Source organism: Lissotriton helveticus, chromosome 2_1 (assembly GCF_964261635.1).
Source record: "Lissotriton helveticus chromosome 2_1, aLisHel1.1, whole genome shotgun sequence".
Lineage (NCBI taxonomy): Eukaryota > Metazoa > Chordata > Amphibia > Caudata > Salamandridae > Lissotriton > Lissotriton helveticus.
In genome coordinates this window covers 398,400,822-398,427,769 of record NC_136059.1, presented here as the reverse complement: position 1 = coordinate 398,427,769, position 26,948 = coordinate 398,400,822, and the positions used below count along the sequence as shown (strand labels likewise).

At 46.3% G+C, this 26,948-nt stretch overlaps 1 protein-coding gene across 2 annotated transcripts in view; it reads left to right on the top strand.

Annotated features, from left to right (window-relative positions):
* HMGCS1 (3-hydroxy-3-methylglutaryl-CoA synthase 1) overlaps positions 1 to 26,948 on the top strand; it is a 55,277-nt gene that overhangs the window by 11,080 nt on the left and 17,249 nt on the right. For both annotated transcript variants that reach the window (XM_078675034.1, XM_078675035.1), the window contains 3 exons: positions 2,783 to 2,947; positions 8,677 to 8,845; positions 13,953 to 14,123. In XM_078675034.1, coding sequence (XP_078531160.1) covers positions 2,783 to 2,947; positions 8,677 to 8,845; positions 13,953 to 14,123 — 505 coding nt within the window. The remainder of the gene's footprint in view (positions 1 to 2,782; positions 2,948 to 8,676; positions 8,846 to 13,952; positions 14,124 to 26,948) is intronic.

Sequence of the window (26,948 nt, the reverse complement as noted above, 5' to 3'; positions counted from 1 at the left end):
CCTCAGTATGAGAATCATGTCAGGGTTGATGAGGCACGTTGTTTGATACCAGACATGACCTATTTCAGCATTGCCATAATGGAGCTGCCAACCATGGGTATACCTGAGTGCCAGCACATGTTATCCTGTAGACTGTCTATCTCTTTTTGTAGCCTTTGATGGTAACCGCCCCTATAGTGACATATGAGCTTGCACTTACTTGTCCACATCTTAAATATAATGCACCATGCCTCCTTGGCTCTGAAGGCATTCTTTATGGCTGTCTGGCATATATTAAAAATAGAGCTTTGACCTTGCCACACAAATGGTGAGGGCAGAGTTGAGTTTGGCAGTTTGCACTGCACCTGCAGTCTGCAATGGCAGGACTGCTGTCATCTGTTTACTCGGGCCACTCAGATTGGAACAAACAGTGCTTCAGGTCCTGGTGACCCCTTAAACTCCCATTATCTGGGTACCACTGTAACCATGGACTAATAACGAGGTTAAATTCCTTGCCAATTGAGATACCAATTCTCATGTATCAGTTTTAGGGCGAGAACACTGGCACTAGGGTTTGGACAGCAGGCTCCAGTGCATTTTTAGAGTCCTAACCATCAGCATTGGAGCAAAAAGTGGGGGGTGATAATACAAAACGGTGGGGGTGGGTGGAATTTGTTATTTCTGCTTCAGAATTGGGAGGAATTTAGTAATTAGGTGTTACTCTTGTAACATAGAATTAGTAATAAATTAGCTGCTTCGATCCGTCGGCGGAACCAACTAATCAGTATGATGCCAGACTGGAGGGCATGGTGCTTGCACTTTGGTGGGTATGCGGTAAACCCGACTGAACATACTTAAGATGGCGACAGACTGCATCGGTCTGGTTAGTTGTATACCCCGAGAGCTGGTCATGTTATGACACCGGTTTGATTGGGAGCTTCCTCCACTACGAGTCTCCAAAGTGGCAAGAGTTGTTTGAACTCTCTGCAGCACTAAGTACATCAAAGAACACACATGCCAGCTGGCAACCCTGTGAGGTTCATGTTCTCTTCTTACTTGAAAACCCTGTGCAATGCTTTCTGCAGGGGTGCCAGCAGGGCACAGACTACCAGGATAGTCGAGTGCTAGACCTCCATTGCGGGGGGTAGCACTCGCCGGGCACCATCGGTGCCGGCGCACACCCATGCTGGCTTGTGCATGGCACGGCAGGGGAAGGCACAGGTGAAGGCAGGGGCTGTCTTTAAGTAGCCCAGGCACATGTGCCTGTCGCTGAAAACGTGCCTCAGGAATTTCGTTTTTGGTGTCCGTGGCCCCTGAAGCTTCGCTATCGCCTGCGGAGCTCTGTTTGAAGTCCAGCTTTGGGGCAGGACCTACCGCGGAGCAGGTTCCACCCAGTACACAGTGAAGACTGCAGATGGGACGAAGCCTCGAGCATCAACAAGTAAGTGCACAGCTTGTAGTTCAGCTTTACCCAGAGCCGTTCTAGTCCAAGTGTATTTATCTATTTAGCCTATTACAGGCTCACTCCGTGTCCACATTGCACACAAACATCCTAGTGAGGGAGTGTGAGGATGAGTGAGTGGCCCATTGAGGGTGGTATGGATCAATGCGTGGCTCAGAGAAGGGGGTGTGTAGGTCTGTGCAGGGGGAGCATGCAGCCTAGAAGTCATGCTAGAGAGAACACATTTAGCGTATGTGACTGCAGCTGTTTCAAAGCACTAACAATCACCTCAAAGCGCTTGCTCACAAATTGGGTCAGACACCTTAGTGATCGTCACTCATTCCTCCATATTGTGACCAAGCACTGCCGAATGGCTCCTTTCTCTTCTGTCTTGATCAAGCTTTTGCAACGTGTTGCAGGTGCAGTGCTGCTTTGGCGCTCGTTTGGGTGTAAACTGCAGCTTGTTGGCTATGATCAACCTCAGATAGAAACAGAAAACCTCTTCGAGAACACTGGGAATACCCTCCGTGGTGGAGTCTTCCGACACCGACCCCTGAATCATGGCCCCACTGAATGTGCACATATTTATCTGTGCAACCTGTAAGACATGCAGACATCGTGAGCTTCTGAAACACCCTTTTCACCACTGTCTGCACAGAGAATTTTCCCAAAATCGTACTGCCTGCTGGTCAAAACCCACTCCATTCAAGGGTGGAGGAGGGGAGGTTGATTGGAGCGTGTGTGTTTGTGCCTTTCCGAGTAACACTCTTACAAAAAGGGCACTTCCATACAGCAACATTTTGAAAAGCTGGTAGTGCAGGCATCTTAGAAATAGTACAAAGAACACTAGTCTCCTTCTAACTCAGTCTGACAAGGGGATTAACATCTAAATCTACAGGAAGAAGCCAAGTTTGATTTATTCAGTAGTAGCTAATTGATAGTTCATAACCTATAACATCTTGATTAGGAGTGCTAGCACTTGTCACCATGTGCGAATGACTTTGCCAGCAAATGTACAAAGGATAATTAGGTCTTGGGTTTACCAAGACGCCGCACCGTCTAGGGAGCCTACCTTCTTTGTTGCAGTCTTTTATATGCAACCTACTTTTAGGGTGTACCGTATTTGTGGCAGGTGATTCTATAGTCTAAACTTGCATTTCATGCAGCATTGCACAATTGATCATGTGTCTCAAACTTTTGTAATTGATTACTTCATATTTTCTGCATACCCAACTAATCCCTCCCCTCTACATTGATTTAACTTTAGAGACAGTTTAACAGAAAGTCACTATAACTATAAAGATTTTAAAGGATTTGCTGAACAAAGACCTCTGTTTTGATTTGCACTTTTTTATTTTTTAGGTCTGCGTGGAACACACATGCAGCATGCCTATGATTTTTATAAGCCAGATATGGTGTCTGAATATCCAGTAGTTGATGGAAAACTATCTATACAGTGCTACCTCAGTGCTTTAGATCGCTGCTATTCCGTTTATCGGAAGAAAGTAAACGCACAGAGAAGCAAAGGTATGTTTCTTTCATATGAAAACTGTTGTATCATGCCTGCATTATAAATATCTTTTATTATTTTCCTTAGTTTTCAAAGAATCAATATTGCTGATTGTTTTAAATAGTAATTTCTGTATTTTTGCACAAAGTTCTTTTATTCTCAGTTCTTTGGGCACTACCCCCTCTCCTAGTAGCATTTCCTAAGTGTGACTGATTGCTTTACACTAGAGCATGAAAACACTTCAACCTTTCCCCATCCCAAATATAATAGAACTTAATTTACATATCGTGCCGTTAAAAATGAAGGAGAGGTATGCCGCCATTTTAATAGAACGTTTAATTTTATAATGTGATGGGCAATAAATAAAGTTATTGAATTCTTACCGAACAATACCCTAGAAAATGCAAATTATTAAATGCTCGAGTGTTAGTAAAGGAGCATATATTTGCATGTTCTCTGCCCACTATCTGGTCCCAACAGCAGTGTATATTGTTTTAATCCTAATTGTATATTGCTAAAGTTTAGTCAACAGTGCTGTGACTACCAGATAAAAAGGTTTGTTCAATAATTCCCCAATTTGGAAATTCTGAAAACTCTGATGATCCCATGGAGTGTGTTTATTTGAGAGACTTTAAAATTCTAACCACAAATGATAACAAAACTCGATGTTGTATTCGCTTTCCTTGTTGCATACAAACAGTGTCTTGCCGTGGGTTGATGAAATGGGATCAAATCTCCTGGTATTGATATCTGTACATTGCAGATTCTCCAGTTTCTCGTGTTTGTCATGTGAGAATTAGAGCTTTGTATGGTCTTTTGTTTTGCATTCAGGCCTGCACTGCATTGCACAGTTCTAGTGTCACTGATCTGTGCAATCCAACTTGGCCTGTATTTACAAACAAGCCTTTACTATCACTTTGTGTAATTATTTGTGGTACTACAGAGAAATTTGTTTTGGGTTTCTTTACCGTTCAAATCTGACTTGTGATTCTTCTTTGCTCATATGTTTTCTTGTGTTAAACCTTTCCTGCATAGAAAGCTTGTGAGTTTTAAATAAGATGGTACTTTTCTTTTTTTAAGTGTTGAATTGTGTTTCAAAATGTGAACTAACTTTATATCTGTAAATTGACATATGGCGCTCAATCTACCCTGACCGGAGAGAATACACACAAGAATTGATTTCTTTTTGTGCAGCTTAATGTTCTGAGGGGGAGATTCTTAATTATGAATGTTTACTCAAAACAATTTTGAATCATGGCCATCTGAAATTGATACTAGTTTGGGGGGTGAGTTCCCATCCAGAACCCCGACATGGAGGCATGAGCCTGCAGACCTGCTCAATATAAAGAGATGCTCCAGACTGTGATAAGTTTCCTGAGGTGGAAGCCAGCACTGCCAGGGACTCTAAAGTTGAGTGGAAGGCATTCAAAGTGAGTATAAGAGGCAGTTGTTTAGGAATGACCTATGTGGTGACATGGGCATTAGGGAGATTAGTGATTTTGGAAAGCACATTGAAATACTTAAAATTTAAAGCTGTTATTGACGCAGCTGAACGTCTCCAACATGAGAAAAGTTTACAGATAGTTCTTTGTTGGACTGGGCCGTCATGACTACAGGGCATATATAACAAAGAAATGTAGGGAAGGTGATAAAGCTGACAGGATGCTTGCCCGGCTGATTATCTTTGACAGAACGCAGGCTTCCATTACTGTGCTGCTCACAGATCTCACAGGTTTGGTACTCAGGACTATCCTTTAATAAAACAAATCATTAATATTCTAAAACCCAACAACAACAAGGTGATGGATAGAATGGTTGTATTCAGCTCAATGACTGGCAGTCACTCTGGGCCACTACATCATTTTACGCCCACCAGCCACTCTAGACAAATACCAGCCGTATTGAAATCAGTACCGATTCTGCTCCTCGTACAAAAAGCTTTTCCTGATCTGCCAAGCGAGAACACCCCACTAGAAGGGACTACAAGCAACCCAGACCAGTTTCGACCTACTTGGGTCTCATCCGTCTAGTATAGCTTGAGCCCTAAGGCACAGAGGGCATGGGACGCACCTCTGGGCATACCCGTCGCGCATAATGTGTAAACTGCAACAACATCACTTTTTTTTTATATGCTTCTATTCTGAAACCCAATATATTTAATAATAGTGACCCACCAGCCCTACCATTGCGATGGAGCCTGTGAGCCTTTACATAACTAGTGGGCTCAGATTTTTCATGATGACTATGACATACTTGACCAGAATTTGGGAAGGATGCGAAAGCTATGAGAGAGGCGTCCACTTCAGGATCCATCTTCCCCCTGTCTGAGATGAGTAGACTGGCTATCTGCTACGGTGGCCACCCGTCCCTGTTTTCCATATTTCTTTGCAAATGTGCCATTGGTGTTACCTAGTGAATATGTAGGGAGATAAATAAAATAGTTCTGGACTTAGTTTGGGGGCGCCGTGGAAATAAGGTGGCACTATATAAACTGGAATATAGCCCTTTACATCGCATGCGTAAATGCAATCGGTTACAACGCGGTTCTTACAACAACCCGTTGTTACATCGCAGTAGTATGACAATGCAAGTCGTTACATCGACTTGCTGTAGGGGGTGTGCTGTACTTAGGAATAGTATAATTTACTATTCCAACTCCAGTGTGCGCAACAGTAGGAAGGTGTTGGGATAGTAAATTATACTATTCCTTAGGTTAGCGCGCCCCATACTGCAAGTCGATGTAACAGCTTGCATTGTAATGGTACCGCGATGTAACAACGCTGTTGTAACGACCGCGTTGTAATCGCATGTGTTGTAATGCATGAGATGTGATGGCTGTTTCCCTATAAACAGCAGTCAACCAGAAGAAGGCGGGATTAGCTGCTCCTGACTGAAAATTATTACTTACCAGCTCTGCTCCAGTGGATAGCGAGATGGGTAGGAAGCCCATAGCTGACAGAGGTGAAGTACCTTGGATCTGAAATAACGAATCGTGGAACCAGAACTCTGCATGAGCCCAGGTTGCTGTGGTGAGCCAAACCTTGCTGGAAAAGATGCTTCATGTAAACTAAAACAGAGGTGGCCTACTCTCCTTAGCTGCCCCTGTGGTTACACCTTCTGTTTTGAATGTTTGGGGCTCAACCTTGAGATGGTAGTCCTGGAATTTGGCTGATATTATGGTGGACCTATACTCCTAACATTAGATCCATTAAGGCAAGACCCCCAAATACTGGTGGGTCATTATCTCATATGGGGAGCTGACCAGACCAAGTCTGTCTAGAAGCCGGGTTGGGGGGCTTGAGCCATCCACGCCTGCTACTATTCAAACTGGAAGGACAGACAGCATGACCACAAAAGCAGCCACCCTTCTGTATCTCGGTCTTCTCCAGTTGACCAAAATGTAGATTTTGGCCCTAAGAGTGGTGGATATGCAACCTGAATAAGTAATTGGCTTAAATAAATAGTTGTCTAAGATGATTAAATACCCCATGAGAGTATCACAAGATTCAAACAGATTCAATGTAAAATTCTCCACAGCTCATATCCGACTCTCTGTAATCTACACAGAATGTATACAGCTGCCTAGAGCGAATACCCTAGATGCCAGCAGATGTAGCCCATATGTTTTAGACCTGCTGGGAACTAACTCACTTTCTGAAATCGATATGGCAGCTGGTGCAAGAAGCTTTAGGTTGGGATTACTCATTCACTTGATTTCAACATATTAGGCCTCTATAAAACAGTGAAGAGTTAAAAATTGGAGCACAGCTTTGCTGATCTATCTTGGCTGTTTGTTAAAAGGCAGGTACGGTAACTATGGCTTAATCATCTGTCTCCAATGAAGTGCACATGGAAGAAATAATTAATAATACCTTCTATGCTGCAACAACGAGGTGGGGGAAAAGTGGGGCTCACGGTGTGGGAAGAAATGATTGTTAAACTGAAGTCAAAGACTGATGATAGACCTCCTTAGGTGACCTGTGAATTAAGAACAACAGGATGGAATATGAACTGAGGAAGTGCAGATGGGTGCCTCTGCATACAAATTACTCAAACTAATACTTTAGGACCTAGGTCCCAAACATCATCATGTGACTGAGCGCTAATTCCCCCACTCTGCTGAAACCCCCCAGATACAGCACAAACTCATCAGATAGGGTTCCATACATTGCAAGACACAAGATACATGCATAGCTCTTCTCCTGGCTGTAAACTTATTAAAAAAATATATATATATTTCCCTATCTATTACCACTTTAATAAATGGGTAAGAGGTATCACTTTTAATAAAGTGGTAATAGGAGCTGTCCTACTGCTTACCAATTTCTAAGGTCCTGACACTGAGCACAGCCAAAGTGTTGTAAAAACAATATGGCTGTCTTTTCATTCTCTAAAAAACAGCCATTGCCCAATTATATACTGTACGCTACTCCACTGTACAAGTCTGCTCAATGCCGCTCCACTCTACACCATCACACTGTACACAACTCCACTATACGCCAGTCCACTCTACGCTATTGCACTGTATGCAATTTCACACTATGCCTCTTCAGTGTACTCCACTCGGCTATACGCTACTCCAGTACATGCTATTCCACTCTATGCCACTCCTCTATATGCTACTCCACTCTACGCCGCTTCATTCTACGCTATTCAATTGAACGCCTCTGCTATGTATGCCACTCCACTGTATGCTATTACAGTCTGCGCCACTCCAGTCTATGCTACTCCACTATACACTATTACACTCTACGCCACTCCATTTTATGCCACTCCACAATATTACACTGTGCACAACTCCACTCTACACCTGTCCACTCTACGCTATTATACTCTATGCAGCTCCACTCTACACCGCTTCAGTGTACGCCATTCCACTTTATGCCACTCCACTATACGCTATTCAAGTATATGGTATTCCATTGCGCACCATTCCTCTGTATTCCACTCCACTGTATGCTACTCCATTCCACTCTACGCCATGCCTGTGTATTGTACTTCACTCTATCCCTACTGGGCTATTCCCTTAGATGCAACTCAACTGTATGCTATTACACGCTACCCTATTCCAGTATGCACTCTAGTCTACACCTCTTCGCTATACGCCACTGCACGTTACTCCACTGTATATCCTTTCTCCCCCTGGTTTACCTCTTTCTGATAAATCTAACTACAAGACAAAATGAGAGATGCAAGAATAGGATACTGCTATCTTTCAAGGAAACTTTACTTCTGGTCCGTATAACTTTACCTGTCTCCAACATACGTCAGCCCATTCCTCTGTTACGACCACCACACCTTTTTTTCAAAAGAGGGATGCTATTTTTTTTTTAACATTGTATAGAAGATTCAAAACTGCATAGATGAACATTTTGGTTGTAATGTTTATTTTGTTTCCCTTTTGGTATAAGTTGAGCCAGCATGTGTGAGATCAAATGTTAGTCTGTTCTTGTTGATGTTTGTGTGAGCAAATGCAGGCTTAAATATTCCAACACAGTACAATTATTTTGGAGTGCACATACCTTTTTGTCACCTATTACATGCGGAATGCACAAATCTATTTGTCAGGTTTGAATGTATAGGAAAAATTGTCGCACTTGTCAGATTAGAATTTTAATGCTTCCCTTAAATGTACATATATTGGCCTGGCTATAATTGTGTTAATATTTAGGAAGGTCTCAAATCAAGACCGTGGAACCGAGATGAAAACATGAACTTTTAATATGTCCTTGAACATGTTTTTCAGATGGATGTAACAAGCGCTTTACCCTGAATGACTTTGGGTTCATGATCTTCCATTCTCCCTACTGTAAGCTTGTTCAAAAATCTCTTGCTAGGTTAATGCTTAACGACTTCTTGGATGACCCAACCCCAGACATTGCAAACGGTGTATTTGCTGGGCTTGAAGCCTTCAGGTGAGAACAGAGTTGCTGCATGTTGAGTCTTCAATTATTTGTTGGCATGCTTTGTTCTGAATTGTAGATGTAATTGAAAGGAGGCATTTGCAACGTTAGCATAATATTTTATAAGCTGGCTGATAAACACTTATGTTGGTGTGAAAGTGTATTTGTGTTTATTCAGCCAATTCAGAATTTAGAGTACTTGACACAGTTGTATGATAAATTGAACATTTAACATTTAGGTAGTCATATGAAGAATCAAAATCTATGTAACTGTGAAGGTGCACATTCAACCATGAATGGCTCTTAAACATGAAAAAAGGGATTCTGCCTCTAAAGAAGTTTTACTCCTGAGGGTAGGGAAACCTTTCCAGAAACAAGCTCAAGACTGAAGTATGCTGGGCATGAAGACCAAGCTTTTATTTAAGGTCCAACGACTGAGAAATTCATATGACTTTTCAGTAATCTAAAACTGTTTCATTCATTCAAAACTATTCTGTATATTTCAAATTTGTTATTTAACTTTAAGGAGAATGCTTTCTCGACTGACTACACAGAGTTGATTATGTGTTCATGATTGAGAAAAGTGTTGGGACAATTATTATCCGGCCATGTTTCACCTAATAATCTTTGTTTGAGCCAAAACTGAAAAGCCACATGATAATTTTATCCTCTCCTACACTGATGCTATAGAATATACTACTTTCTTACCGGCGGTGTGTGGTGTAGTTGCTGGTAATATCACATGTATTTGTGTATGCAAGGTGATCATATGGTCCTATGTGATTAAACTACTTTTTTTTACAAAAATATAGCTTGTTGATATGAATCAGAGAGATGGTAACTTAAGCAAGAATATATTCCATGCTTACTTCAGATACCAGCCTCTGTTCTTGCCCCCATCACTCGGTAGTTCCAATATTAAAGGTTGTCTCTATAGCTCATAATCACTGACCGTGTCACAGTACTAGTGTCATGAAAATATTTTGTCTTCCTTCCTCCCCATGCCCTGTTGTCTGCCGCTAGTTCTGCAGTTTATTTCGCCCATCGCAGAGCATGTTTTTGGCCCTTCCTTTCATCACAACACAACAACCAATTCTTCAGCAAATGTACTGTCACTGGCCTCCATGTTTCTTCATACCACACTAAGCAGTCATAGAAGGGCAGTGGCCGTGGTTCTGAACACCATTGCCTGGGAGGTAAGGCAGGACTCCTTAATGATAGGGAAGTCGGGGTAACTGGCTCTTTTGACTCCTGCAGCAGAGCAGAAGTTTATCAGATTGCTCCTGAGAATAGCTCTGCCTCTAATCCATGAATAGAAGTTAATGACATTGGTTGTATTGCTGGGTGGAAGTACAGCTATCCTTTCTGATAGGTGCTGTGACTCCAACCCTCCAAACTGTCTAAAGTAGGTCTGCATCATATATATTTACATTTATTTCTGTATAGCCTTTGCTAAAAATATATCTGGAGATTCTCATTCTCATTCTCCCTCCTCCCCCCCCCCTTCTTTCTATATATCTATATAGATTATAGATTTAATGGGGGGGGCTGCAACATTTTCTTCAGCGTTGTGGCCACCCACTTAGATCATTTTGTTCTTCAGTACCAATAGAGTTAACGCTGTACCAAAACGACAAATGAGAGATATAAGCTCCATGCTCAATAAATTACATTTAAAGAAGCAATTCCTTTTTCTCCAAGGTCTGTACTTTTCCTTTTTATTTTCCCATTTCAGAAGAGATTTTGAAAGGGGAAACTATTTTAGGTGTATTTAATGTTAAATTGGACTGTGAATTAGGCCAAGGTTATGGATTTGGAGTGGATATCATTGCTGGAAACCCCTTGTTCCTGGCTAATAACTTATTCTAAATTTACATGTACACCTGGTAACTATGACTGTTATGGTTTTTAGGTTGAGCCTAGACAGCGCTTGGGCTGTTAAGCATTCTGTTGTCTGTACTTTATGGGGTCTGACTCCTCCCACTCTTTGGATTGTTTTTTTCTGTATGTCATTTAACAATTGTAGCCTGCTAATGGTGGGTACATGTCCCTTCTTTACTGAGACGTCAACTCCCATGGAATGTTACCGCAGGTAGGAGCAGCGACATGCACACAGTCCCTACATGAGTGCACGGTTAAGCAAGGAAGCAAATGTAGGGGTCGTTTTTACAGTGAATCCCCAACCAACTGCATGAAGCGTTTCTAGAATCTGCAAAGGATGCGGAAAAATGCCATGCAATGTGCAATATATATATTGTAAACAAATCTCTAGCAATAATATTCATGTTTTATTTAGAGTATCTGTCCAAAGGCTTACTTCAATTGTTTGAGACTCCTTTTCCTATCAATGCGCTTGATTTATTACGCCATGATATTACCACTTTTATGAACTAGTTTTCTCAGCGGGTGATAGTCTGACACAGGGGGGTTTCCTCTTCCGGGTTGGGTTGCTGACGGCAGAGTAATTTTTCGCAAGAGCATGGAAAGCTGAATAGCTGTAGAGGTATTTATACTTATTGTAGCCTGCTTTTAAGGAGTTGTGTTCCACGCCCTTATGTATAAATTAATCTCAAACAGCTCCTGCTCAATGCCTCTGCGTCTCGGGTGCGTTAAAACTGCATTGCACAGCTTGTTGCTTGAAATAATAAATAGCTTTACAGTGGCCTACGTCAGCTGCGTTTACTTCCCGAATAACCAACAACCTGTGCGTCCACTGCTGCTTAGAACTAAAGTAAAGTAAAAAAGTCCACATTTGTAAAGCGCACAATCACCCGTAAGGGTCTCTAGGCGCTGGGGGGCCGTCGGGAAGATTAAGCGAGCTATTGCCCAGAGTCACATGGTGCTGGGCTAACCTGCCGCCGGAGCCGGGGATCGAACCGTGGTCCCCAGATTCCAGCGTCAGTCGCCCTGGCCGCGGCGCCACACCTCTCGAGTGGCGTAATATGTGTGTCGGGCAGCTGATAGGATTGAAGCATTTCCTATTCAGATTGGTGAAAGCAAGTAGGATCTTCAGCAGTAGAGTCTGTAAAAGTTTACAAGTCGATGGGTTTCATTGAGAAGTCTGCTTGTAAAACAGAAACCGTGGACATGAATTATTTTCATTTGATTTAAGCAACGTGTGAAGAAATTATGCTTTGTGTATATTAGTAGGTAAACCTACGTATTTTCTACAGAGGTATAGTTTTTGTATCTGGTTACTGCTGCTTTAATATCGTCGCACGTCGCCATGAACTGTGCAACTGGTTAGCCAAATTTTTGTTGAGATAACAGAGAACATCCAGGGCTCTTTTGACAATTTCGAGGTGGCTCTTTCTGGTGCGTTATCACTGCAGCGCTAGGTTGTCTGTGTACCTTTTGGTACTAAACCTTTTTTCTGTTGGTTGCAGCCCTGAGCGCTGCCAGGACTGTCCCTTCTCAGCGCTAGAGGAGAATCCTGGCTATAAAGACACTACAGTGTTGTAGAGAGGAGCAAGTTCGGCCCCACTGGGAGACTGGTAGTGGTATTAACAAGTCGGAAAGCTTTGCTGACATTGAATTCAGTTTTATATTAACATTCTATTTGCTGCATTCCTCATTTTAATGAGGTGATCTGATTGTGTTATCATCCTATTACACATGCTATATTAATCTTAAAATGAAAGCTGAGCTCCTGAAGCCTCCTGTTCGAAGTCCCTCGACCAGTGACTAGCCAGCCGCCATGTTCCCCAGTTGAAAGGAGCCTTATATAAAGTGAGCATATTTCTTGCTCTGCTTAAATTCTGAGCAATCTTCTATCCAGTACTTTACCACCAAACCTATCCCTGGGCATCAATAGTTTTCTTTAAGATGTCCTTTGGTCATCTTTGTGTCCCGAATCCCCTCTTTGGTTCCCCCCTGACAACACTACCGTTGTTGTGGAAAACCTGTGTGCCTAGGGGTTTTCCTCAGATACGGCGTCTCTTCCAGGACTTGCGCTGCACAGATGGTGTAGTGGCTTGCTACTGTACTAGAGGCACTGGTGTTTGAGTACATCTGTCACTTGGGTACAGTTTTCCCAAAGTTGGGTGTCGGGGGTCCTTCAAAAAGTCATATCCATTATTTCACTAATCCCACTACTACTACTAATCCCAGAATGCACCAAATTTATTGAACAACACACAGCCGTTAAATTTTCAGTTCTGATGACTTGCAGTAGCTTTTTGATCCTAGTTAAATGTAGGTGGACAATTATTTGCACTAGGTTCTGTGCTTGCTTTGCTGTCTACCAAAGCGCGGAGACCCCGCCCCCCACCCAGTCTTTTGCACTAGGTCATATATCCGCTTTCCTATTTCCCGATGCTATAAAAGGGACTAGTCTACTATGAACCCCGTTAAAGGCACACTACTCGGACCCGGCGTTGAGTTAAATATTAGCTCCACTTTCGTTTTCTTGTCTTTCTTAGAACACCATTGTTTTCCTCGGGTGGTGAACGGCAGCATATTCTACGAGGGTCTGATTTTTCCAGGATGTTGTTACTTTAGTTTTTAGTCCGCATATTACTCTAGACTTCCCTCCCTCATTACCCATTTCCTGCTTCTCCAGCACCTCAGGGTTATACCAGTGGCAATAGGGGTATGCAAATATCATCACCTCACTGCATACAAAAAAACAGAAGTAAAAAACATTGTCATTCTCGATGCCAAGAGCTCAAACTTTCACAAATGCAAGACCGATTGTATTGCAATTGCTTGTTCTACATTACTCCTGGGAGGGATCCTTTGCGAATTGCATGAGACAAAAGTTTGACGTGCCTGTAGGAGTGAGACTGTGGAAGCAATTCTTGGATTTTCAGGGGTGGCCATTTGCGAACAGGGTAGTGAGCAATAAGGCAACACCAGAAAGCCACTAATTTCATGAAGAATGTGCAAATTTAATAAAAATAGAAAGTTTGAACTGCGTATGTTCAAATCCATGTTTGATCTGATAAGTTTATTAATATTGCAGATCTGCTTTTATTTTTAATCTTCAATGTTCTTGTACTTTTCTTTGTACTGTGCATATGTTCATTCCTTGTGTTAGCATTTAATGGTTAGCAGTAAGACGGTATAGCTCTTTAGATGGCATGTAAAAATATACCTCTTGAACCTCTTGTTTTTATAGAGATGTAACCTTGGAAGACACATACTTCGATAGAGATGTGGAAAAGGCCTTTATGAAGGCCAGTGAGGAGCTTTTTAACCAGAAAACCAAGTCTTCTTTGCTTGTCTCTAATCAAAATGGAAATATGTACACACCTTCTGTGTATGGCTGTCTAGCCTCTCTTCTAGCGCAGTAAGTTATAATTTTCCCAATTTTTGTCTTGAAAGTTGTTTACAAATGTTTTGATCTATAAACTGTAACCAGCTTGAAAAAAGATACTAGTTCAGTTTGCTATATATACTCACTAATCCAATTGCTTCGTCAGGGATTTTGTGTGAATGTAATGTGGTATAAAGACACAAGATAAAACAGGACTTTTTTTTTAAGTTCAAATCATTTTTATTAAACAATAACAAAAATGATAGCGGTAAGAAGGCATCAGTAGAATTACAGTCGTGTTACAAAGATACCGCAATCAAACATGGATTATTACATAAAACAATGCATATACAGTAAAGGAAAATAAAGTACCAACATTGCATTCTCACATTTGTACATAGTTCCGTAGAGCCCTCCGTCTACATCAAGTCATATAGTACCATTTATACTTCATCGTTCCTGCTTTGTGTTTCTAAGATTGTCAAGCCCGTGAGCACAGGGTATAGCCATTACAGTTCATGCAGGACTTTAGAATGAAACAGACACTTTGCATATGTTATATCGGATTATATCTGATTACATCTATTTAGGTTACGCTTGCCCATTTGTAATCTCACAGCTTGTTGATCATAGCATACTTAGCTGTCTGGTTTTAGTGCACATACATTTCAGAAATTAATCTATACATAATCCAACACACTCCATTCCAGGTATGTAGCCATCAGTTTTTTAAGTGCCTCTTGGCTTTGAAGTCATAAAGCTGAAAATAATTTGACGATTGAAGAGACTTCACTAAATATGAAGTAAAGCCATAGTAAGTGCACAAGTAGTTGAGCATTCTCCTTGTGCTCTCACAAGGCATATGTAGCAGCACACAGCATAGAACATTTATATTTTCAATTTATCTCGCCTTTTGAAGGAAGCTAGTTGGAGGTCATATGGGGTTTGCAAAGGTATTGTTTTAATAGAAAATACAAGCGGCAGGACTGTTTCAGAGGAGCAGGAGTGTACAAACTGAGCGAAGAGTTGTAAGGCTGCTTCAAATTGTGGTCGCATTTTCAAAATCAGGTTGGGGCTTTTTAAGGTAACTCTGTAGACTGTAATAACTTGCCCAAACATAACCTTATGAACATTGTACACTCTTCCAACTGTGGAGCTTCGTTTATTCTATTTAAGAATTTGAGAAGTGGATTTGATGGAAGCAGAAAGCACATTTTATTGTAAGGCATGTATGGAGGACAATGTTGCTTAGTGAGATATGGCTCTTGCTCAAACCTTCTACCTGGTCTGTTTCCTGTAGCTGCAATCCACTTCATCCACCTAGGGGAGCTCTCTGTGTCTTTGACCGACATAAGAGCTGATACCAATGATGTGTACCTACTTATGTCCTTTCAGGGGTATGGGAATTATGTCAGTCAATCAATCAAAGCATTTGTATAGCGCGCTACTCACCCGGAGGGTCTCAAGGCGCATGGGGGAGGGGGGTCCGCTACTGATCGAACAGCCAGGTCTTGAGTTGCTTCCTGTAGGAGAGGTGGTCTTGGGTCAGGCGGAGGTGGATGGGTAGGGAGTTCCACGTCTTGGCAGCCAGGTAGGAGAAGGATCTTCCTCCCGTTGTGGCTCTTCGGATGCGGGGAATGGCGGCGAGGGTGTGGTTGGTCGATCGTAGCTGGCGGGTGGGAGTGTAGAAGGTCAGACGGTCGTTGAGGTATCTGGGGTCTTGGTTGTGGAGAGCTTTGTGTGCGTGGGTGAGGAGTCTGAACGTGATTCTCTTGCTGACGGGGAGCCAGTGCAGGTCTCTCAGGTGTCCGGCGATGTGGCTGTGTCGGGGGATGTCCAGGATGAGTCGTGCTGAGGCGTTCTGGATGCGTTTGAGTCTTTTCTGAAGTTTGGCTGTGGTTCCGGCGTAGAGGGAGTTGCCGTAGTCCAGTCGGCTGGTGACGCGGGCCTGGGTGACCGTCTTCCTGGTTTCGGTGGGGATCCACCGGAAGATCTTGCGCAGCATGCGTAGGATGTTGAAGCATGACGAGGAGACGGCGTTGACTTGTCTGGTCATTGAGAGGGAGGAGTCCAGGATGAAGCCCAGGTTGCGTGCGTGGTCCGTTGGTTTGGGTGCGTTGCCACCAGGAGTCGTCCCAGGCAGAGGGTGATGATCCTAGGATGAGGACTTCCGTCTTATCTGAGTTCAGTTTCAGGCGGCTGTTCCTCATCCACTCGGCTACGTCTTTCATCCCTTCATGTAGGTTGGTTCTGGCGGTTGTGGGGTCGTTGGTGAGGGAGAGTATCAGCTGGGTGTCGTCGGTGTAGGAGATGATGTTGAGGTTGTGTTGGTGTGCGATGGCTGCGAGGGGGCTCATGTAGACGTTGAAGAGGGTGGGGCTGAGTGATGATCCTTGTGGTACGCCGCAGATGACTTCGGTGGCCTCGGAACTGTCCGGGGAGAGGCGGACTCTCTGGGTTCTTCCGGCGAGGAAGGAGATGATCCACTCCAGTGCCTTCTCTTGGATTCCGACGTTGTTCAGGCGTTGCACTAGGGTGCGGTGGCAGACCGTGTCGAACGCTGCGGAGAGGTCCAGGAGGATGAGGGCCGCTGTTTCCCCGTTGTCGAGCAGGGCTCAGATGTCGTCGGTGGCTGCGATGAGGGCGGTCTCGGTGCTGTGGTTGGCCCGGAAGCCGGACTGCGAGTGGTCGAGGGATCCATTTGTCTCGAGGAAGGCGGCCAGTTGTCTGTTGACGGTCATCTCGATGACTTTGGCAGGAAAAGGAAGGAGCGAGATGGGGCGGTAGTTTTTGAGGTCGGTGGGGTCCGCTGACTGTTTCTTCAGTAGGGCGCTGAGTTCGGCGTGCTTCCAGCTCTCTGGGAAGGTGGCGGTGTCGAAGGAGGTGTTGATGATGTCCCGGAGGTGGGGTGCGATGACGGCGTCGGCCTTGTTGAAGACGTGGTGAGGGCAGGGGTCTGTTGGTGATCCGAAGTGGATGGAGTTCATCGTGCGGATGGTGTCTTCGGTGTTGATCGGGGTCCAGGCTCGGAGGGTGGAGGTGGGGGGCGTTGGTACGGTCGTAGGGTGCGTCGGCTGTGTGCTGAAACTGTTGTGTATGTTTGCGATCTTGCTGTGGAAGAACGAGGCGAGCGAGTTGCAGAGGTCTTGCGAGGGAGTTGTGGAAAAATACAAACTGGGGGGGCACTACCAACCAGAATATAAGATCCTTAATTATTGCCCGGCGATGTCGCCTCTTGAACCCACAAAGAAGTTAAACCATTGAAGAGGCAGGCGCTGGAGACTGGAAGGCAGGAAACAAGGTTTTTATTCGCTCCGGAGGAGAACACAACGAAAACGGACAGAAGGTATCGTTCTGAGGTGCTCTAACTGCATCCCGGAGGCCTGGCCTCTTATACACGAGTTTATCTCTTTATTACATGTAACACATTCTCGTTGATACTTTGATGTACGGAAAGACATCCTCAGAATCCCCCCTTCCCAGCCCGTTCCCATGCAAGGCTACAGTGGAAGTCCCCGCCCCGTTCACAACAGGTGATGATCATTGCGCAGCTGGGTATTCCGCCGATTCACGGAGTGTGCGGGTTTCGATCGGATCTCGTGGGATGGGGGGGGGCTTTGATCATCTCGGGGGTCCTTTGAGGAGGGAAGCTTCCTATTGTATGGGGAGGGGCAAGAGATTGGTATCGGCAGAGCTAGGTGTCGGCCTGGGAACGGGGAAGACAAAACGGGCACACGGGGAAAAGGGGTTTGCATCAAAAGGGCCGGAGGTCATGACGGGGAAGCAGGGAGGTGTCGCGCTGGGAACAGGAGGAGGGCCTGGGGCAGAGCAGCGCCGAAGAGGGGTTTATGACTCAAGGCAGGTGCAAGCAAGGGGGGGTTGCCAGCGAAGTTAGGAGAGAGAGAGAGAGAGACGCGCTGGCTCTCGGCGAGAGCAGGGAAGCCATGGTGTCCAAAATGGCGGCTGTTTTACGCGCACAAAAAGATTTAAGGAGAGCAAGAGGGCGCCGATAATGTTGACGGTTTTCAGCCTAACTTTTAACAGTCCTCCCTTTTCAACATATCTAGCCAACTTGCTTACTCAATGTCAATTTTCATCAAATTCCTAACTTCGGTATCATATAATGCCCTCATATGTTCGCTTCCAATGTCCACAGTTTTGGGAAAAATACAACTCGCACATAAAGAACACATAGGTGGCAAACATTGAATTCCTAAGCATAGGCCACATATTACAACTACGGGAATCAGGATAATGGTGAGCAGTCTCCAGCCCCAGCTTTTGACGGTGTCCCAGAACCAACCACCAAGCGACCATTCTTCTTGCTCTTGGTGGACTTCCGAAGAGAGTCTGTGAAGATGTTCGATGGCTTTGTACACTGAGGGTGAGTTGTCCGGTATGTATGTACAACAGCTGGCCCCAATAATGCGGCATGCTCCTCCACGGTCCGCCAGAACTACATCTAGAACGAGGCGGTTCTGAAGAGCCACCAAACGGACCGCTTGGAGCTCGGCAGTGTTGTTGGCAAAGATGCCCGCTGTGATGTTCATGGTTGTCTCGACTGCCTGAGTCAAATGTCGGATGGCACGGCTGTTTGCCATCGGGCCCCAGAGGGGGACGAGTCCTTTCATAGCATCGAGGAACTGTGCTCCTGTTGAGTCGGCTTGCTCAACGTCTTTTGCTCGTTTTTGCCTGTGGTGATTCGCTGGGGCCACATAAGTTGGAGGAAGGACGAAGGAGATGTAGCAAGTGCCCCCCCAGCCTTTGGGGAGCCAGGTGTAGGCCTTCGTGCCACAGATGAAATACATGTTTGGGGATGACACAAAGGAAGGTGGATCCGTGGAGTCCAAAGTTCTGGTAAAGCGGCAAGCGCTGTGACCCACCAGCTGTGTCCCAAGTCCTTCTACACACATGTGGCCTGTGACGTTGATGACCGTCAGGGCTACAGTCAGAGTGGCAGCCGTTCGTTTCCGCAGATAGGAGAAGGTGGGTCTGGTTGGATTGTTGAACACCTGCATTTCGATTCGTTCTTTGGCCGGAATGTCCATTTGGATTGAGTCGCTGGGGGTCAGCGGGCAGAAGTGTGTCTTTGTCTTGTTTCGCCCGGCCCCATGAGAAGAATGTGCTGCAGCTCTGCTGGAGGTGGCATTTTCCGTATAGCTCTCTTGCAGGAGGATCAGCCAGGCAAGGCAGGAGCCGTGGACGGAGAAGGGTGAAGGGATGAATGGTATTGAATGTCCAGTGGCATGGGGTAGCAACCCACAGATCCAGCAGTTGGTGGCGTTGGTGGCAAGATTGTGCTGGTGAAGTAGCTGCACGAAAGAGTTGTTCCAAAACTCCTTTCGCCTCTCTCTTAGTTGAGGAGAGAGCGAAATCAGATAATGTTCCTTCATGGTGGTAGGCTGAGCAGTGGTTAGGAATGTTTCGTGAGCAGGTGTGTGTTCTTCCATAATCCAGAGCGTAGTCATGAGGAGAAAACAGAGGAGGATTACGATGAAGAGTGCAATTGTCTTTGAGCTATGGAGTCTGTCTGTTCTCGGATTTCTGTAGTGGGTATTTCCTGTTGTCTCAGTCGGCTTCTTGTTTGGCGCTTCCATCATCTTCTTATCTGGCGCTTCCATCATCTTCGTCTTCAAGGTGCTCGGTAGTGGGCAGGACCACAGACTCAGTTTTAGCTTCTCTCCAGGTAACCCTTGGTAGTTTGGGTCACCGTTCTGAGATTCTTTAACCTAGTCCGTGGCCTACTTAGCCGAAGCTCCCTCCTTTCGACGCAGGAAATACCCTTCTCGAGATGGCACAGTGGGGTCAGGATGTTTTGAAAGTTCAAGTGTCTCTGTATCAGGGTAGCAGTTCAACGATGGTCGGTCCCGGTTCAGGAGCTCTTCTTGGGTGTTGACGGTGTCTGTCGTGGCCAGGGCTGGAGAGACCTTTTTGCAGTGATGAGCGTGCAGCCAGTGTTTCTTCCCCTCCACTCGAAGTGCGGTCCGAGTGGTGATCAGCACTTGCCAGGGGCCCGTCCACCGGGGTTCCAAACTCTTTGATCGCTGAAAGTTTCGGATCAGCACGAAGTCCCCCGGCTGGATGGCGTGACCCGGACCCCTGGAAGCATCGGGGATGGCCTGCCGCACCTGCTGATGAAGGACAGACAAAGTTTCAGTCAATTTGTACAGATAATCAGACATTAGGACATCCGGAACGTCATGAATGGACGTTGGTTTCGGGGCAGACCAGACGCTCATGGGTCGACCGAAGACAACTTCATAAGGGGTTAAGTGATGTCGGGTGGGGGTAGAGCGCATCGATAGCAATGCCAATGGGAGGGCGTCTGGCCATTTCAGGCCCGTCGTAGCCACTATTTTGGCCAGTTTAAGCTTTAGTGTGGCGTTGTGTCGTTCGACCAGCCCAGCAGATTGAGGGTGGAAGACTGCGTGGAATTTCTGTTTGATACCCAGCCCATTTAGGATGAGCTGGATAACGTTGGCTACAAAGTGGGGGCCATTATCACTCCATAAAACACGACAGAGGCCATAACGGGGGAAAAACTCTTTTAACAGGACCTTTGCAGTGGCCATAGCGGTGTTGTCACGGGTCGGATATGCTTCCACCCATTTGCTAAATGCGCACACCACGACAAGTACATATTTCAGGCCTTGGCATCTGTCTAGCTGGATGTAGTCCATCTGCAGGACTTCAAATGGGTGGTTTGGGACCCCAAATCCCCCCCGGGGTACTACAGTTCCCTTCCCGGGGTTGTGTTGCAGGCATATTAAGCATTGTTGGACCAGGCGTTTGGCGGAATCTGGGATCTTGTCATTGTGCCAAACCCTGGAGACAAGTTCGATCATGGGGGCTGATCCTATGTGGGCTGGGGAGTGTGCCATGGATAATATGGGAATCAAGTATGAATCAGGTAGCAACCATCTGTTCGTGTCTTTTGTCCGCCAGCAGCCTTCATCGTCTTTCAATCCCACCCGTGCCCATTCAGTCAATTCGTGTTGTGTGCTAGCCATTTGTATGTCTCTAATTGTGTCCTTGGCGTCAGTCCAGTTTTCTGCTTGTGACCTGGTCACGTACATACGTGTTGTCGTTCTATTTTCAGCTGTCGTTCGGGCGGTGATGTCGGCTAGTGCATTTCCCTGTCCAATAATGTCTGTCACCTTCTTGTGTGCCTGGCATTTGATAACGGCAAGTTTGTTGGGGAGGAGGACAGCTTCGATTAAGGCGGAGACTAAATCCCCGTGCAGGATGGGTGTGCCGTGTGAGGTCAAGTATCCTCTCTCCCTCCAGAGGAGCCCAAAATGGTGAACCACCCCGAAGGCATACTGGCTGTCGGTGTAAATGTTCGCCGTGGTTCCTGTTGCCAGGATGCAGGCTCTCGTCAAAGCAATCAGTTCCGCTGCCTGGGCAGATCGCTGGGTGATGCGGGCTGTTTCTACTACAGTTCGAGCCGTGGTGACTGCATAGGCAGCGGAAGTGGTACCATCGGAGAGTTTGATGCAAGAACCGTCCACCCACAACTCCCCGTCGGGGTCAGGGAAAGCTGTGTCTCTGAGATCGACCCTACTCCTGGTCTGTTCGTCCGTAAGAGTCACGCAGTCATGTACGGGGTGCACATTGGGGTCGTTCTCTGGCAAGGGTAACAGAGTTGCTGGGTTCAGTGTGGTGCATCTTTTCAGGGTGATATGGGGGGCAAGCAAGGTTAGTTCGTATCCAGTCAGTCGTGCACTCGTCAGATGTTGCGTCTTGGTTTGGTTCAGGAGGGTGTCGACTGCATGGGGTACCAGTACCGTGAGGGAATTCGAGAGTACAATCCCCTCACTCTGTCGGATAGAGACTGCAGCAGCAGCTACAGCTCGAAGGCAGGCAGGCAAGGCTCTGGCGACAGGGTCAAGAGTGGCAGAGAAGTAAGCGCACGGTCGTTGCTTAGGACCGATGGCCTGGGTCAGGACAGATAAAGCGCACCCCTCCCTTTCGTGAGTGTAAAGGGAGAAGGGCTTTCTGTAATCAGGGGTACCCAGGACAGGGGCTGAGCAAAGGGCATCTCGTAGTTCTGTGAAGGAGGTTTGACACTCAGGAGTCCAAGGGAGTGGGAAAGGGACGTCTTTGTTTAGGAGAGAGAGCAGTGGTTTTACAACGAGGCTGAAGTTTGGCAACCATTGTCGGCAGAAGGAGGTGAGGCCTAATAGGGAGCGAACCTGCTTCTGGGTTTTAGGGACAGGGGTGTCTAGAATGGTCTGGATTCGATCAGGGGTGAGTTTCCTTCCATCTTTGGACAGAAGGTGGCCTAGGTAAGTGACCTGGGGTAGGCAGAATTGCAACTTCTTCTTGGAGACCTTGTGGCCATTTTCCGCAAGGAAGTGCAAGAGTTGAATGGTGGCGGTAACCGCTAGAGGGGTGGTGTCGGCTGCCAAAAGGATGTCATCGACATATTGTACCAACACCACCCCGTCGGGTAACCGGACTTGGTCTAGTTGCCTTTTGAGGGCCTGGCTGTAGATGCTAGGGCTCTCCGTGTAGCCTTGAGGGGCTCGGCAAAACCTATATGAGCGGGATTTTAGGGTAAAGCCGAAGAGATATCGGCTGTCTGGGTGGATGGGGATGGAGAAGAAAGCGTTCTTGAGGTCGATGACGGAAAAGGTGGTGGCAGTGGATGGAATCAAGGTCAGGATGGTGGTGATGTCTGAGACCACAGGGTACTGGGGTACCACCACTTTGTTGATCTCTCGGAGGTCGATGATGAAACGGTATGCTTTCTCATCTCCCTCTCCCTGCTTCTTGATAATGGGCAAGATAGGGCTGTTGCAAACGTTGCTAACCACTTCCTCTACCACTCCTGCGTCTATCAGTGACTGGATAATCATTACCAATGCCTTCTCGCCCTCTGGCGATATCCGATATTGTGGGAGTTTTGGGAGTGTTGCGTCTGGTCGGACAGTAATGTGCACTGGGTCAATTAACATACGCCCTACGTCCGAATCCGCTTTGGCCCACAGATACGGAGGCAGGGTGTCAAGCAGGGACGCGTCGACGTCGGTGATGGAAAACATGTGTCGGGGGGGAACAATGTTTAAGCAGAACGGGGTTGTCGTAAAGAAACACTCGAACTCCATCTTGAGAACACCTAATCGTCGCTCGGAAGTGTTTCAGTAAGTCAAGTCCCATAATGGCGTCAGGGCTATTGGAGGAAAGCAAGAACGTGGTGTCGGTGGTGTTGTTTTCTACGTCAAAGAGAATCGGGGCAGACAAAGGGTTGGTGGAGGGCGTTCCATCGAAACCTGTCGATGTTATGAGTGAGCCAGACAAGGGTGCCCTTGGAATCAGTCGTTTAGATAACGCACTACGTGTTGCGCCAGTGTCTACCAGAAATGGAGACTTGGTACCCAGGACCTTAGCAGTGACATAAGGGCCCTGCTGGTCAACATAGAGCTCGACTGGATCCCTCCCTCGCCCTTGGCTGTCCTATGCAAAGGTGTGAGTGTCGTCATAGTCAGATTGTTGATATCGGTTCTGTCTGGGTCGATCGAACGTATTCGGTCTGCTTGATCTGTCATTAGTCGCGTCATTTGGGGGCCCTCGTTGTGTTCCCTTAGGTCTTGGTCCGTTTGCTACATCCCTGGGGTCTCTGTTCCTGATCATTTCCAGGAGAACTGGGCACTGGGATTTCCAATGGCCAGTCCCTTTGCAGAAAGCGCACTGGTCATCTCTAAGGTCTGTGCGTCCACTGTAGGGAGTCAGAGTGCGGTCCTGGGGAAATGCAGTCTTAGGGACGTTTGTCTGGTAGTTTCCCCGGTATTGGTCTCGTCCTATAGTCACCCCTTGCAGTTTGGCAATCATCACCCTCTCTTTTAAGTCTTTCTTCTTTTTCTCTGTCGCCCTATCGTTTTCATTTTTCTGATGCTCATAATATTGGGCCATTTGAAGAATCGCTGTAGGTTTGGAGGCTGCCCAACTACTCTCGCTGGCCTGTAGTTTCTGGGAGATGTCCAATGATAGGCCCTTAACATAATTCTGGACAAACAGATGGTGTCCGGTTGCAGTGGTCATGTCCTGGCCGCTGTAATCGGAGAACACCGTTTCAAACCGGGAGAAGTATTCCGATACATCCTCCTGGGGTTTTTGGCGACAGGCTGTTACTATCGACCAGTCCACTTTCTTTTCTGGGATTAGGGTTTTTAATTTCTCTACAATTTTATCTGGGAGGTCTAGAATGGATTTCAACGGCTTTTGTCCTGGTCCCCGTTGTTTGTCCAAGTCATCGAGTTGTGGCCAGGTATGTCCGAACAGCTCAAGGTGGTCGACTTTCCGGATTTGCTTCCACACATCAGCTGGTAGACATAACCCGAAGAACAAGTCGATGTCAGCCAGGGTCATGATAGTTGAACCCAGGGCTGTACCCAATTCAGTATAGAAGGCAGTGGGGTTTTTACGTAGGTCGGGTAGAGATTTCCGGAATGTCAGTATCTCTTGCCGGTCCCATGGCTGGTAGACCCAGTTGTATACTACCCTTCCCTTCGCATCTTGGTTGTTTGCATCATCGTGAGTCCCTGTACCCCGAGGAGGAACCCAGTAAGGGGCAGCCTCACGTATCGGCATCATGGTGTTGGATTGCTCGGTTGGTGGTTCGGTCACTACGGGGGCCGCGGATTTAGCTCCCGGCTTTCGTTCAGTGAGGTGGCGGAAAACCTCAAGCGTACGCGTAAGGAGGTCCGACACATCACACTCGCCCTCATCCCCGATATCGACCTTCCGGTACAGAGTCCTTAGGCTCTCGGGACCTTTGTCTCGATATCGGTCCTCGTATGCATTCAAGACATGATAACACAGTCGTACGGTAAAATGTCGTCTGTGACTCCCTGTATACGAGCTGAACATATCTGTGATGTACTCTTCATCATCCTTCCTTTCTACCAGTGTCCTTGCTATTTTGTCGATCCCCGCTCGCTCATCTTTGTCTAGCCTGTTTGTTCTTGCAAGGCCAGCCCCTCGAGTCTCATGCTCGTCTAACGTTGTCGTTGATGCGGGTTTTAATACAAGGGGTTCGGCTGGCACAGAGGCCATTGGGGCCGACGCTGCGGCGGTACCTTCGTTTGTACCTGGGGGTGGCGCGTGCTGCGCCAAGGGCCGAGAAGGGGCGTATGGAGGGGGCATGTAGATGATAGGAGGACCTAACAGCAGGTCCTCATTGGCTTGTCGTTTCGAGGGTAAATCAGGGTAGAGCATGGAGGGGGTTCTAACCGGACACTGGCTTGGCGTTTCCCTTTCTAGTTTCTGTTTAGCTTTCTCTCTTTCCTCTATCTCCCTTTTTAGTTTCTGAGCAGCTAGGTGGGCTGCTTTTTGCAGCTCTTTTTCCAACCTACTCTCAGTTTTCTTTTTACGCTGTTCAGTTTCTTTTCGCCACATGCCGAAGCTATCAAGCATAGTGGGTGTTGTCTTGTTTTTACCTAGGGCAGTTTCTAGCATTTTTATTTTATCATCATCGAAGGATCCTGTCAGGGGCCATTGACTTTCTTGACCCTGTTTTGTATATTTATGCCATAGTTTACTATAGGCAATAGCGGTCAATCCATGCTTCATGAACATGTCCTTATTAGGGGTGCCTTCCAGTGGGGCTGGATGGTCCATCTCTAATAAGCGGTCCGGGCTAAACAGGCTACCAATCAGTGGGGAGAAGACAGACATGACGGCTCGTAACGAGGGACTAAAAAGTCAGCACTGCCTATCTTATCACTAGGTGCAAAGACTAGACAGAATATTTCTATTCTACGTTGTTTGCAGGCAGTGAATACCTCATGGATCACAATAACCAAAGACCAACAAATAACAATGGGGAGAATGAGTAGGTCCGCAAAGATCTGCGTTACCTACCTTTTTCACTATCTGCAAAAAGGGTGGTCTCTTCCCTGTTTGCAGACAGGGAATCTCCAGGAAACAATAGTTTTGCGAACAACAGTTCAGTTTCAAGCAATTATAGGGTGAGGGAGAAAAAAATAAGCACGGCTGCTACCCTACCTATCCTCCACTGCTTGCAAAGAGAGAGACCTTTGTTTCTCCGTTTGCAGACAGTGAATCCCTCATGGATCAAGATAACAAAAGACCGACAAATAGCAATGGGGAGAGTGAGTAGGTCCGCAAAGATTTGCGTTACCTACCTTTTTCACTATCTGCAAAAAGGGTGGTCTCTTCCCTGTTTGCAGACAGGGAATCTCCAGGAAACAATAGTTTGTGAACAACAGCTCAGTTTCAGGTGACTATTGAGTGGGGGAGAAAAATAAGCACGGTTGTCTGCCCTACCTATCCTCCACTGCTTGCAAAGAGAGAGCCTGTTGTTTCTCCGTTTGCAGACAGTGAATCTCCAAATAAACAAAAAGAGCAATACTAGTATTTAACAATCAAGCAAAAAAATTTTTTTTTCGCAATTTGTCGTGGTAACACGACCTTACCCGGACCGCATGGACAGTTTCCTGACTTCCGAATCCAGCGCCCGATCGTCCTCTCTTCTTCGTTATCCTCGCGGCACTCCTGATGGTTCCCAGTCAGGACCGTAGATCACTCGAGAGAGGTCTGTTCGGAACCAGTGAAGTTCGGATGATCGGCTGTCAGACGAGGGTCTATCGGACAGACGCGTTCCCGATCGTTGCAGTCGTTCACTTTGTCGTCAGGACCTCTCCCACTGGATCCATGGGTCGCTGATGGGCCCCACGCTTGGGACGCCAATTGTGGAAAAATACAAACTGGGGGGGCACTACCAACCAGAATATAAGATCCTTAATTATTGCCCGGCGATGTCGCCTCTTGAACCCACAAAGAAGTTAAACCATTGAAGAGGCAGGCGCTGGAGACTGGAAGGCAGGAAACAAG